Consider the following 14,045-nt stretch of genomic DNA (forward strand, 5'->3'; position numbering starts at 1 on the left):
GCTGGCCGCCGCCGCCGCGCTGCACCTGCTCGGGATGCCGCTGCCGGGGGCGGCGGAGGCGGCGGTAGTCGAAGGGCCGGGGGAGCCGGGCCAGCCCCCCCAGGGCTTGGCGTTATTCCGCTGGCAGTGGCACGAGGTGGAGGCGCCCTACCTGGTGGCCGTGTGGATCCTGGTGGCCAGCCTGGCCAAAATCGGTGAGTGCGGCCGAGCTGACCCGCCGACGGAACCCGTCCCCGCGGCACCCGGGACTAGAGGGCCCTGCGATTCGGCCCCCTCACGCTCTCCCTCCCCCCAAACTCGCCTCCGGCTCTTCCGCTCTGGTCCTAAGCGTCCCCGCCCCTCCGCGCCCTTTCCGAGGTTCTCTTCGCTCTTTCCCCATTTTCCTTTTTCCTCGGGGGCCTCTCCCCAGCTCTTCCTCTTCCCCCTCAGGACTCCTCCGACTGCTTCTCCTCCACCCTCCTCCTTCTGCCCGAAGGCGCCCCTCCCTCTCAGCTTCCCTTACATAACCCCTCGGGCCTCCGCCCCCCGCCCCTGCGAGCTCACAGACAGAGACTCACCCCTATCCGTTGGAAGTGGGGACCGCCGATGGCATATGGAGAAAGAAAGACACACCATGGTCGCCCAGTGCGATGGTGATGAAGCTAGGAATGGAACCCCGGATTCCCGGCCCCAGGTCTAGCACTCTCTAGCCCGTTATTTGGCGCTCCCTCAGTCCTGCCCTGGTCGCCCCCCCCCCCCCAATAGTGCCTTCCTTCAAGTTGGGTCTTTTGCTAGCACCTCTCTGGCCCTCATCTGTCACCTGCCTCATCCACAAGGGACCTCTGGAGCCAGGCTGCTCCTCCATTCCAACTCCCCCCCTCCCATCCCTCTTAGGGATTTAGGGAACACCATCTGCTTCCTTGTGCCTGAGCCCCCGTACCACAATTATGGGCTACTTTGGCTAGCTCTGGGTTCCCCTTTTCTTTGGTGCCAGTGCTGCTGGGTCAGGCACTTCGGCTCCCTCCACTGCTCCCAGGACAAACTGAGGAATTGGCTTCTCATTCCTAGCCCTGCCTGACCCCAAGAGAATGTGGGCAGGGAACGTGTCTGCTACCAACTCTGTTGTAGTGTACTCTCCCAAGCGCTTAGTACAGTGTCCCGCACACAGCAAGCACCCAATAAATACCACCGATGGATTGGTTGGATTCTTTCTGAGGGCAGTCCCTCCAAGGGGACTAAGGCCCTGAGTAGTGAGGTGAGAGAATTGTAGTTTGCAAAGACAGGTGCCTTTCTCTGCCTTAGAGAAAGCAGGGACCAGATGAGGTTTTGTAGGGCTTCCAAGATGGCTGAGGCCCCGTCACTGTCCACTCACCACCCAATTGACCCTGCTGAGACCAGAACATTTCTTTCCCCCTCCTCTCAAGATCCCACTTCTTCCCTTCTGTTTCATGCTGTGGCTCTATCGGGGTAACTAATTTTAGCTGATAATTGCTATTCTCTTCCCGCTGCCTCTGGCACAGACTGTACCCTAACCTCTCTGCTTAGCCTGCCTGGAGCCTCCCACTAACCTAGAATTGAGAAGAACCATGGGGACAGAGCAGTTTGCAGGAAGCGAAGGAAGCAGGCCTCCCCCCACCTCGGTAACTGAACAGTTGTATTTGGGAAAGCATGGGAAGCTAGAGGTCCCACCTCAGGCCAAGAATAGGCACTTCAGGTAACAGAAGTAGGCCCCGGAGTTGGGGAGAGCACCACACAATAGGGGGTCCCCACGGACAGGGTAAAAACAGAGAGTGCCGCCTGGGCCCGAAGAGACACGAAGAGCTCGGGGATGAATGGAAAATGACGGATTTTTTTGCTATTGAAATAAAGGTAGGCAGGCTCGTGACAGATCTACCAGACACGGAGGAGGGACTTTGAAAGCCTGAGCTGGAAATGGAGGTGGGAAGAGGCTCCTGGGATTTGGTGCCCCAGAATTGAGAGAGCCGGTTAGTGACCAAGATGCTTCTGTTGTTTGTGTCCAGGGCTTGGAGATCAGGATGACATGACTCTGGGCTCCCAAATTACTGCAGTTTCTCTCATAAATCATCATGAGCGTTCTAGCTTAAGAGGCATGATGGAGACAGGAGGGACAAAGCCTCCTTCCTGACACACACAAAAAAATCACCAGGTTGGGAAGACAAAAGGCAGAAGTACACCCACCCACCCACACACACACACACACACACACACACACACACACACACACACCACACACCCGCAAACACACACATGCATGCCCATTCCTCACACAACCCCTCCCCCCCACCCATGTAGGGGATTTTGCCAATTTGCATACAGTTTCAGAGCAGATGATTTTCATCCAGGGATCTCTGTCTTGCAGGCACTAGCTCCACACTGAGAAAAGGAGAACCGGAGGCCCCATTCCCTGTGATTCCTGCTATCCTTCTTGGGAATGGAGCAGGGAGGGGTGGGAGAAGGAAGACCACACATATCCCAAAGAGAAAGCAGACCTAGGGAGTGATCACTGGGGGCTTTTTCAGTACTCTTTTTAATGGTATTGGTTAAGTGCTTACTATGTGCTAAACACTATTCTAAGCTCTGGGGTTGATGAGAGGTACTCAGCTTGGATGCAGTCCCTGTCTCACAGGGAGCTCACAGGCTAAGTAAGAGGGAATAGGATTTAATCCCCATTTTACAGATGAGGAAACTGAGGCCCAGAGAAGTTAAGCTACTCGCCCAAGACCACACAGCAGACAAGTGGCGGAGCTGGGATTAGGTCCTCTGACTCTCAGGCCTGAGATCTTTCCAAGTCACACTTGCTTCACGGGTGTTCCTCGCCCTTTTTCTCCTCCGGCTACCTTGGGCCCCCAGCCGGGGAACCTCTGAGTTAGACTCTGCCTGGGCAATGGGGGACCCAGTCTAGAGGAACACTGTGTCCTCAGATGGTTTCTGTGACCTTGCTGTTCTCTCTGTGTTGCAGTCTTCCACCTGTCTTGGAAGGTGACCTCAGTGGTGCCTGAAAGCTGCCTACTGATCATGCTGGGACTGGCACTGGGGGGCATCGTCCTGGCTGTGGCCAAGAAGGCTGAGTACCAGCTGGAGCCGGGTACTTTCTTCCTCTTTCTGCTGCCCCCAATTGTGCTCGACTCTGGCTACTTTATGCCCAGCCGCCTCTTCTTTGACAATCTGGGCGCCATCCTCACCTACGCCGTGATAGGCACACTTTGGAACTCTTTTGCCACAGGTGCTGCTCTCTGGGGCCTTCAGCAAACAGGACTTATGGGTGAGTTCCCCAATTCCCTGCCAGGCCCGGAACCTTCCTGGCTGGGACTCAGAGCCATGGGCTGCAGCTCTTGGGGATAAACTGGGGATGTTTTGGGTCATGTCACCTCCCTCTTCCATCAGGGAGGCCCCATAGTGGGCCAAGTGAGGCCCTGGGGGGTTCTCTCTCCAGGCCCTTCACAGATGGATTCCAGGCTGAAACTCTGGGTGGAGCCTCTGAATCACCACTTCCTCTTGCTGGCATCTTCCCAGTGCCCAACCCAGACTTTTGCCAGCTGGGTCTGGGCACCTACCGAGTTGCAGCTGAGCAATGTGGTTCCACATTGCTTAGCAAACGCCCTGCTTGCAGCTGGGCGTGGGCCGCCCAGGCTGTGGCGCCCACCAGGCCGCTGTGTTTTCTCTTGTCTCCGGCTGCTGCGGCCACTTGCCAGTCCTGCTGCAGTTCTGCTCTCCCAAGGCAGGACTCCTGCTGTGAAGAGGCCTGTTGCTTCCTGGGGCTCTGCTTAGGGCAAACCCTGGATGCTTCACTCTCCCCTCCTCTCCACCCACTTGTCTCTTGCTCCTTTTCCCCAGACCTCAGCTTGGAGGGGTGTGCAGTCTGGGGGTTCCCTGTTTCCAGGCTGATTTACCTCTAAGCCCTGTCCCCCAGAATCTTCTCCCCAACTGCAACTCCAAACAATTCTTCAGAAAGAGACCTAACCCCCTCAAACTGGAAATTTCTCCCGCAGGAAGGAGAGATTGGCCCACTACATTGCTCAAGGGTTTTCAGCATGTCCTCCTAGCAGCCTGGTATCTGGAACACCTCAGATCTTTGTCTCCAACCCAAGTCCCCCAACCTCCCACCTATGGATTGCAAAGATTGTAAGCTCCTCAAGGGCAGGGATCATGTCAACTAACTCTATTGTACTCTGCCAAGCACTTAGTCCAGTGTTCTGCACAGAATAAGCACTCAGTAAATACCTCTGATTGATTGATTGATCAAGAACCACCTTCTGGCATAGCAGGGTTCCCTCTTTAGGTCTGAGCCCTGCCAGGCTCTGCACTCAGAAAAGCTCCAGATGATCAGGGAGAGACTTGGGGCAAGAAGGGCACTCCCCTGGGACAATGTTCAGTGTCATTTACTTGAAACTGTGGGTCGACATCACTGAGGGCTCACTGGGACTCTGGCTGTGCTTGACCTCGTTAGTGGCTCCCATGCTGTGGAGTGGTGTTTTCTGATGTCACTCCTCTTCCTCCCCAGCAGGCTCTTTCCCATCAGAGCATCACTCTCCCACAACCCCCTGCAGTCCTGGGCACCCTCCTCCCATATCTCAGAGTGCTCCCTCCCCTTCCTTTGCTTCCACAGCCCTCAACGTGCAGGCTGGCCTGCTGGACTTCCTACTGTTTGGAAGCCTGATCTCGGCAGTGGATCCGGTGGCCGTCCTGGCCGTATTTGAGGAGGTTCATGTCAACGAGACGCTCTTCATCATCGTCTTTGGCGAATCACTCCTCAACGACGCAGTCACCGTGGTGAGGGATGGCGATGGGTAGGGGCCTAGAAGGTCGACTTGCCTGCTCATCGTGCCCGTGGCTGCCTCCCCTCTTCCCTCCCTCAGAGGGCCCTGGGGTCCAGAGCTGACTGATTTTCTGGGCTGAGCTAGGCTTGGTTCCTAGCCACAGGGGCACAGCAGGGCACATGGGGGAGCAGTCAGGTTGGCTTTGATTTGTGGGTTTTTTTGTGCCTCCTTGCTCCTCTCTCTCCCTCCTTCAGAGTTGCTGCCCTCTGTGCCCCTTACCCTTGCTTTCCTTCCTCCTGCCCTCTGATTTAGCCTTTCCCTTTTGACCCTTTTCTGCCTCCTGCTTGACTCTGCCCCTTCCCTTCTACCCCTAGGTCCTGTACAAGGTGTACAACTCCTTCGTGGAAATGGGCTCAACCAACGTCCAGGCTATGGACTATGTGAAGGGTGTCGGTCAGTATCTCCCCATCCTCCAGCTCCCACTTTCCTCTCCTCGACACCCTGGCCCTCTCACCAGCAGCCGGACCCCCCCTCCTTTTGGGTGTCGAGTCCCTCCTGGAGGGTATGAGGAGGACACTAGACTCCAGGCTCTCCACTCATCCCTAGCCCTGGGTACCTCCCAAGGAGAGTCGATGCCCAGGGGAACCCAGAGGGTCTGTGCTTCAGCCCTTGGGATTAACAACGGGGGTCAACATTCTCCCTCGACCCCACCTTTGAGTGGTTGGCCTGGGCGGGGCTCAGAGTGTGTGGGGGGGTCCATGCTGACGGCCCCGCCTCCTCCCCCAGCCTCCCTGTTCGTGGTCAGTCTGGGCGGGGTGGCTGTGGGCTTAGTCTTTGCCTTCCTCCTGGCACTGACCACACGTTTCACCAAGCGGGTCCGCATCATCGAGCCACTGCTGGTCTTCCTGCTCGCCTATGCTGCCTACCTCACCGCTGAGATGGCCTCACTCTCTGCCATCCTCGCGTGAGTCACACTGGAGGGGGGGGTTGGGCAGAGGGGGACAAGGGAGAAAGGGACAGGAAGTTGTCTGGGTCAGGAGCCACCTACCTCACCCCTGCAATAGGCTGCCCTCACCATTAGTCTCCTTCTTTGAGTGGGGCCTAGTGGAAAGAGCCTGGGGAGTCTGGAGACCTGGGCTCTAATCCCAGTTCTGCCATTTGCCTGCTGGGGGATTTTGGGCAGGTCACCCATCCTCTCTGAACCTCGATTTCCTCCTGTGCTCAATGGGGATAGAATACCCACTCTCCTTCCTCTTTAGGCTGTGAGTCCCGTGTGGGACAGGGATATCATCTGATCAGCATGTTTCATGCCTATCCTGGTGCTTAGCTCAGTGCTTGGCACATAGGAAGCATTTCATAAATACCACCGGCCTTCCTCTTCCTCTTCTTCTCCTCCTCCTCCCTCTCTTCCTCCTCCTCCTTCTCCTCCTCCTCCTCTTTCTCCTCCGCTTTTTCCTCCTTCTCTTCTATTTCTTCTCTTTCTTTTTCTTCTTCGTTGCACTTCTACCCTGAAAAAGCCCAGAGGGCCCCAGGGGCACACTGTGACCTACAACAAGGTCTGATGCAGAAGGTCCCTGGTTTAATAATAATAATAATAATAATAATGGTATTTGTTAAGTGCTTACTATGTACCAAGCACTGTCCTAAGTGCTGGGCACTGTTCTAAGCACTGGATCTCCCGGGATATTTCTGGGAAGTCTTCTCTTGTGTCCTCATGTCCGTCACACAGCATGCTGGACACAGATCTGCTGCTCAAATGGGAAATGGAAACAGCGCTCTCCTAGGGAGAGACTGTGGATCCCTCCAGTTTAGGCAAAGGAACAGAAGAGCGCTGACTGTTTCCATTTTCCATTTGAGCGGTTAGCCTGGGAGGGACTTAGAGTGTCGGGGGTGGGGAGGGTCCATGCTGACAGCCCCGCTCCCTCCTCCAGCCTTCTTGTTCATGGTTAGTCTGGGCCAGCTGTGGCCCTGGGGGGTTTACTGGGGCTTAGAGCCCCTTCCCCAGATAGGTCTAGACTATTACTCTAAGTCTACATTAGAAGAAGTCCCATTGAAGACTGCCACACTTGTGGGAGTACACCAGGATGCAGTGAGGGGTGTGTGTGTGTGTGGGGGGCTGGGGTGGGCGCTGAGGTTACAACTGAGTCGAGGAGAGGAAGCCAGAGTCTGAAGTCAGCGGCAGGTGCTTTGGCTCCTGGGCAGGATGGAAGGCCACTCGTCTTTGCCGGGGTCTCCCAGGCCCTAAATGCCAACATTGTCCTTATAGTTGTCCCTGGTTCCCCCGGCCCCACCCTGCCCTGTCTGCCTCAATCTGCCCTGCTTCAGCCCTGCTCATCCCAGTTCTTCTCAAACCCTAACCTGCCCGAGATGAGATACCAAGAGGCCTTTTGGCCTTGCCCCTCCCATCTGCCTTTCCCCATGTGTTCCTCAGGGTGACGGCATGTGGGGTGGGCTGCAAGAAGTATGTGGAGGCCAACATCTCCCACAAGTCTCGCACAACTGTCAAGTACACCATGAAGACCCTGGCCAGCTGTGCTGAGACAGTTATCTTCATGCTGCTCGGCATCTCGGCTGTCGACTCCTCCAAGTGGGCCTGGGATTCGGGACTAGTGCTTGGCACTCTGATCTTCATTCTGCTCTTCCGTGCCCTCGGTACTGCCCCATCTCTGCCTGCTCCCTCCTTGCCCTGTCCCCCCATCCCCAGCCCCCTCCTGCTCTCCACGGCCTCCTTCCTCACTGGGTCCAGAGGCCCCTGCTTCTGACCAGCCCTGAACCACTTCAACCTTCCCAGCCCCTAACCTGAACACCTCCCTCCACTGGTCCTCCCTCTCCCGCTCCCGGCCTCCTTCCCTCTGAGACCCTCCTAGCTCTGCCTGCCCTCCCTCCCCCTGCAGGAGTGGTCCTGCAGACGTGGGTGCTGAACCAGTTCCGGCTGATCCCCCTGGACAAGATTGACCAGGTGGTGATGTCCTATGGGGGCCTGCGGGGGGCTGTGGCCTTCGCTCTCGTCATTCTGTTGGACAGAACCAAGGTCCCTGCCAAGGACTACTTTGTGGCCACCACCATCGTGGTGGTCTTCTTCACGGTCATCGTGCAGGTGAATGGAGCTGAGAGGCTGAGGGGGAGAGTTGGGGTCTTCACCACCCTCAGGCCCAGGGAAGAGAGAGGGGTAGAAGCTGGTGGGGTGGGGGAGACCCAGTGAAAGTCGAGGTGATATGGGTCACAGTATGGGATCTGAGAGAGACCGGATCCCTGGAGGTGTGATGGTACCGCAATGGGCTCCTCCCTCCAGCCTGCCACTCTTCACCTGAACCCTAGGGCCTGACCATCAAGCCGCTGGTCAAGTGGCTGAAGGTGAAGAGGAGTGACCACCACAAACCAACCCTGAACCAGGAACTGCATGAACATGTGGGTCCCGGCATCCCCGAATGCCTCCTCCCCCTTCCTCCCCTTTGACCTTTCCTTCTCCCCCCCACTCCTCTTTTCTCAAGCCTTAGAGGTAACCAAGGGTTTTGGGGTTGGGTATAGCTCTACCTCTTTGGGGATCATAGAGGGGTGCACTGGCTCCTTCTTGGAGAGTGGGGGCCATGCTATACTCCTGGGGAAGTTGGGGCCTCTTTTGGGTCCTATCTACCCTCTGATTGGATCGGGATCCCCAATTCCAGGCCTTTGACCATATTCTGGCAGCAGTGGAGGATGTTGTTGGGCATCATGGCTACCATTATTGGAGAGACAGGTGAGGAACTGCTCTTGCTCCCTTTCATCCCTTCCCTGGCCTTCCACCCTCCCACCATGTGAACATATCCAACTGGGGAGGGGTGCCGCATTCTGGCATTTGGGGTCTGGAAGGAGGGAAGGGGAGTTTCCCTGGGGTTTGATCTGTATGGATCTTGGGGCAATCTCAGGGCTGTCTTGCTCAGCAGCAGAGCAATTTGGGACTCGTGGAGTCCAGGGACTGGGTGAAGGCATTCTGTCCGGGTGCAGTGTTAGATTTGGTGTGCTGGAGATATTACTTTTCGGGGGCACCACGGTCTGAGCCCCCCTCCCCGACATTCCCACCCAGATGGGAACACTTTGACAAGAAGTATTTGAGTCAGCTGTTGATGCGCCGGTCAGCCTACCGCATCCGAGACCAGATCTGGGACGTCTATTACAAATTAAACATCCGGGACGCCATCAGCTTCGTGGACCAGGTGGGCCTACCTCTGCCAGTCCCAAGCTCACCCAGGGAATTTGGGGGGCAAGTTCAGAGGAGCTAGGGGCCCCCTTTTTGGCTCCTGGTCCTTGGGGACATTGGCTACTGGGATTTCAGGGTTCAGGCAATCAGAATGTCTCCACCTCCAAGTCTTGCACTTTGCAGTGCCCAGGGAGCCCAGGAGGGCTGACACACTCTAACTTCTGTTTTGGCTCCCCTAGGGCGGCCATGTCCTATCCTCAGCGGGCCTCACTCTGCCTTCTATGCCCAGCCGCAGCTCTATGGCGGAAACCTCTGTCACCAACTTGCTGTGAGTCCAGGGGCCCTCCCCCCACTCCCTTGAGCTCTCTGGACCCTCCAGATATGCTCAAAGCCCTCCCTTTGGCCTGGGGTGTTCTGTAGTCTGTCCCCAGGCCTTGGGCCTCAGGCCTTCTTCCTGGCCTGTCCCCTGCTGCCTCTTCTAAATCTGTACTTTCTGTCTGTCTCCACCCCTTCACTCCATGTCTCTGCTACCTGCCCTCAGCCCCACACATCTGACCACTTTTTTATGGTATTTGTTAAGCGCTTACTATGTCCCCATCCCACATAGGGCTCGGTGCTTGTCCCGGATCCTCACCTCCCTGGTCTCCCCTCACCCCAAGATGTTCCTACTCTCCCCAGGAGGGAGAGTGGCAGTGGAGCCTGCCTGGACCTGCAGGTGATTGACACTGTGCGGAGTGGCCGGGACCGGGAAGATGCCATCATGCACCATGTGCTCTGTGGAGGCCTCTACAAGCCCCGTCGCAGGGTGAGATAGGGAGACAGAGAAAGCCCAGCCCTGACCCTGGAAGGGACCCTGCAGCCTTCCAAGGGACAAACCTGGAGGCTCTTTGGGATAACTCCCCAGAGGGTGAGACTCCTGACCCCAACTCCTTCTAGGGGCCAGGAGCATTTCCTTTGACTCCTCACCATTCCGCACATCCCTTGCTCTGCCCTTTTCGGATTCAATCCCTTCCGCTCCTGGGTAGACGCCAGGGGTCACCACACCAGGAAGCGATTACCCTGACTAAAGTCAGGGGCAGGGCTGCAAACAGTCCTAGCCTCATGTCCTGCCCAGTGGAGAGCAATGGGCTGGGCTAGCTGGGGCAGCCCTAAAGCTGAGGCTGCTTCTGGATCCTGACTCTTGGGCCCTCCCCAGGCATTTCCTGTGTCCTGAGGCCCAGCTGACGTGTGGGACCAGGGCAGAGGAGCTCCGTGAAGCCTGGCCGGGAGGTGGAGAGGCCCAGGCCCCAGGCTACCAGCAGGGCTCCTGGGGAAGCCAGGGAACCAGCAAAACTGGGAAGGGTGCTGCCCAGCCAAGGGCTCATGGGTGTCTGTATGCCCTCTGCAGTATAAGGCCAGCTGCAGTCGCCATTTCATGTCAGAAGATGCACAGGAGCGCCAGGACAAGGAGGTATTCCAGCAGAACATGAAGCGGAGGCTTGAGTCCTTCAAGTCCACCAAACACAACGTCTGCTTCTCAAAGAGCAAACTGCGGCTCCGCAAGGCTGGGCGGAAGAAGGCAGGTCCCTCCTCACTTTTCCCCTTTGGCCCCCCCTTTCCCCAGACTTGGCCTCCTCCCCAGTTCCAGCGTCAGCTTTTCCCTCTACGGTCGCCGGTCTTAGTTGATGGCTTGCGGTGAGGCCGGACTTCCTGCATTCGGCAAACAAGAACCTGGCTGCTTGGAGTGGGGCTTGGAGGGGCGGCTGCGGGAGCTGGCGGAAACAATCAGTCAGTTGTATTTACAGACAGGAATCCCAGCCCAGGTGTCAGCCGGGTAACCCGAGGCTGGGGAGAACAGGTTACTGGGCTGGGCAATCCCATCCACTCTCTCAGTCCCCTCAGATTCTGGTGAATTCCAGATGCTGAGTCTTTTCAGTCTTGATCTCCACTTCAGAGCTAGGCTGGGGCTGGAGGAGGGGAAGGGACATGGGTGGGGTGGCCCGTGACATCCCTGGTGACCATGGCATCTCGGCCTAGGCTCTGGACCAGGAGAGAGCCGTGGGACTCTCTGGGTCGAAGGATCTGGGAGTTGAGGGGAGAGTTCCACACCCCCCTTCTCCCCACGGGGAGAAATATTCCCAGTGCTGGGGCCCCGGGTGTCCCTTTGGGAGGCCTTCCTAGTTCAATGTAGCACGACCGGGGGTCCGGGCTGGGGGTGGTGCTGCCCGGTGTCTCTGTGACCTGCAACCTGCCTTGGGATTGGAGGAGCTCTTCTTAACCTAGATCAAGGGAGGGGCCTAGCAGGACAGGCTCCCTCTGGCTCCTGCATCGCTGGACCGAGTCTCGGCCCACACGGAATTCTGCCAGAATGGGGGCCCCGGGTACGGGCCAGGGTCTGTGTCAGGTGAATTTATCAATTACTTTGCATTGATGAATTCTATCTATTTGTAAATTTGTCTGTTTGTGGTTACTGCCCCTCCCGTTCGAGCATGAGCTCCTTGAGGCCAGGGAGTACGCGTTTCTGATTTCTTTTGGGCACTCCCCAAATGCCGAGTATGGGGCCCTGTCCCCCTTAGGTGCTCGATAAATACCACTTATGAATGGATGGGTACAGAATGGTCTTTCCCATTTTTGCAGAAGGAGAGCTCAGAGGACACAGAGACTCCCAATGGGAAACCCCAGAGGAATGTGAACTGGAAGGACACTGGCAAGTTGGGCTGAGAGGGAGTGGGCAGAGGGATGAGGTGGGACTATCTGGATGGTGGGCCTACAGGCACAAGACAATCAGTGGTATTTCTTGAGTGCTTTCTGGGTGCAGAGCATTCTACTAAGCGCTTGGGAGAGGACAAGACAATAGAGTTGGTAGACACGATCCCTGCCTCCTGCCCTCATGGAGCCTACTGTCCAGTGGGCAGGATGGGACAAGTTGGAGGGTCGACATTGCATATCCTTTTCACTATAGAAGCCTGGGAGAGAGCCTTCTTGGGGCTCCAAGCCTCCAAGCAAGGAGCATGGGGGAGAGGATCGCGGTGGACAGTCAGTGAAGCTGGGGAGAGGCCCCTGGGGAAAGGCGAGCAGGGGCCGAGGTTGGGTATTTCATCTTGGGAAGGATTTGAACCCAGCCTCCTGATTTAAACTCTGTCCCCTCCCAGATGCTGTGATTGTAACAGTGGAGTCTGACGAGGAAGAGGAAAGTGACAGCTCCGGGACAGAGAAGGAGGATGATGAAGGCATCGTCTTTGTGGCCCGAGCAACCAGTGAAGTTCTTCAGGGACGCAAAGTCACAGGTAACACGGTAACACAGTCTCTGCCTGGCCACAAGGCTGCCCCCCCATCCCCCTGCAGCCCCTCCCAGGGACTTCCCCCCTCAAATTCCCTGACTACCACCTCACTGCCTTCCTGCCCATAGTGAAGTTTCCTTGGCTGGGTGGGAAGTGGCCCAAATCCTGTACTCACAGACTTTCTACCCCACCCTTTCCTGGACTGGGACAAGAGCTTTCCCCTTTGCATCATCCTACAGCAGCCTTTCTGGCTTCTGCTCACATCTCTTTCTGGCTGGTTTCTCAGTTCTTTCCCTTTAAGCCCAAACTTCAGTTTACTTCTAAGTCGGTGTGAGTTTCCGGCAGAGATCCTGGCTGCACACGTGTGCACGCAAGCACACACACACACACACAAACACACAAACATACATATGTTGCCTCCCTCCTTCTTTCCCTCCCTCCTTCCCTCTCGGCTCTAAGGCTCCAAAGTCCACTCTGCCACCTGGGTCCCAGGCACTCCCTAACCAACCTCGTAGCGTTCCAAGCTCCTGGATGCCCCCTGGCCCCTTCCCCACAACTCAGGCCCCTCCCCCAAAGCCCTGCCACATCTACGTGTCTCTGGTCTCCAAATAGGAAGGCCGATTCCTCCATTCTCCCCCCAACCCCCATCCTGGGTACCCACTGCCCGGTGCTGTGCCCACAGGGAGCCTAGAGGTGTGCCCTAGCCCACGCATCATTCCACCATCCCCAACTTGTGCCGAGAAGGAGTTACCCTGGAAGAGTGGACAAGGCGACCTGGCAGTGTACGTGTCCTCGGAGACCACGAAGATTGTGCCCGTGGACATGCAGATGGGTTGGAGCCAGAGCATCTCCTCCCTGGAGAGCATTGCTTCCCCACCTTGTGCCCAGGCTGCTTTGCTGACCCGGCCACCCGCCTGGGCACCCAGAGAAGAGCCCTCGCGTGATCCCTTGGCCCCACCACCTGACCCTCGGGCTGGCTTTGCCTTCCCCCCAAGCTTAGGCAAGGCCGGGCGCTCTCGCAGCGAGAGCAGCGCTGATGGGCCCGAGCAGCAGGAGCTACAGCCGCTCATGGCACCTGAGGACCAAGCCCACCTCAGCACAGGAACTGCCAGCCCACGTTGGATTATTCAGTTCAACAGAGCTGGCCGGCTGTAGCCTGGGAGGTGGGGGGCGGGGATGGGGTGGGCGGAGCAGGGCCGTGGCAGGTCTCTTCTTGGAGTCGGAGCAGTCCAAAGAGCCAGGGAGACAGGACTGTGGGCAGAGGCTCCTGCTCAGCCCTGCAGCAGGCTCGACTCAGTCCGGGGAAGCTGCTGTGTCTCCTGGGCTTGTTCCTCCCTAGGGCTCCCCCATCCCCCAGCCTTCCCTTTTGGAGGGACCCGGAGTAAAACAGGGCTGTGGGGAAGGAACCTGACCAGGGCTGATGGCAGATTCCCCTTTCTCGGTTTCTCTTTTTGGAGCCCTGGCTCTGACCCTCCCTACCCGGGGTCTGCATCCTGGCTCAGGTGTGGCCACTTTTAGGCCCTTCCTACCTGCTCCCACCCTTCAACCCTGCTCTTGACTCTTGGACTCAGCCGACCATGACCTGAGAGGAGAGCTGGCCATAGTGTCAAGAAACCAGGCCTTAGGGCCCTTGCTTGAAGCTGGGAAAGGCAGCCAGAGCAGGAAGCTGCCTTTGCTGTTTGCTGCACGAGGCGGGACTGGCTCAGCACTCGTATGCCTATGGATCCCTCCTTGTTTCTCCCAGTCTCCTGGCCCAGGAACTGTTCCACAGGGGTGAGCAGGCTCCTCCCTGCCCTCTGTTCCCTCTTCTCCCCCCTGTCCCCCCGCCACGACCCCACCCCCCGGGTTTAG

General features: G+C 57.3%; 1 protein-coding gene across 2 annotated transcripts; it reads left to right on the forward strand.

Annotated features, from left to right (window-relative positions):
- Positions 1–13,359, forward strand: SLC9A5 (solute carrier family 9 member A5). Of its 2 annotated transcripts, XM_038772566.1 has the most exons (17): positions 7–194; positions 2,960–3,085; positions 3,224–3,262; positions 4,607–4,770; positions 5,132–5,210; positions 5,544–5,721; positions 7,189–7,409; positions 7,652–7,854; positions 8,076–8,165; positions 8,423–8,493; positions 8,821–8,950; positions 9,174–9,262; positions 9,613–9,739; positions 10,322–10,492; positions 11,551–11,620; positions 12,066–12,200; positions 12,877–13,359. In XM_038772566.1, exons 1-17 carry the CDS (start codon positions 35–37, stop codon positions 13,347–13,349), a joined length of 2,526 nt encoding a protein of 841 aa, XP_038628494.1. In that variant the 5' UTR covers positions 7–34; the 3' UTR covers positions 13,350–13,359. The 2 variants fall into 2 exon arrangements, with proteins under 2 accessions (XP_038628493.1, XP_038628494.1); XM_038772565.1 differs by lacking the exon at positions 8,076–8,165 and having other exon boundaries at positions 1–194; positions 2,960–3,262.
- Positions 13,360–14,045: the final 686 nt, after the last annotated feature.

Source organism: Tachyglossus aculeatus, chromosome X1 (assembly GCF_015852505.1).
Source record: "Tachyglossus aculeatus isolate mTacAcu1 chromosome X1, mTacAcu1.pri, whole genome shotgun sequence".
NCBI classification, from domain to species: Eukaryota; Metazoa; Chordata; class Mammalia; order Monotremata; family Tachyglossidae; genus Tachyglossus; species Tachyglossus aculeatus.

Coding starts and splice junctions, on each gene's coding strand:
- SLC9A5 (XM_038772565.1), top strand. CDS start 35: ATGCCGCTGCCGGGGGCGGCGGAGGCGGCGGTAGTCGAAGGGCCGGGG. Junction 195..2,959: donor GGCCAGCCTGGCCAAAATCG/GTGAGTGCGGCC, acceptor TCTGTGTTGCAG/TCTTCCACCTGTCTTGGAAG. Junction 12,201..12,876: donor TCAGGGACGCAAAGTCACAG/GTAACACGGTAA, acceptor CTGTGCCCACAG/GGAGCCTAGAGGTGTGCCCT.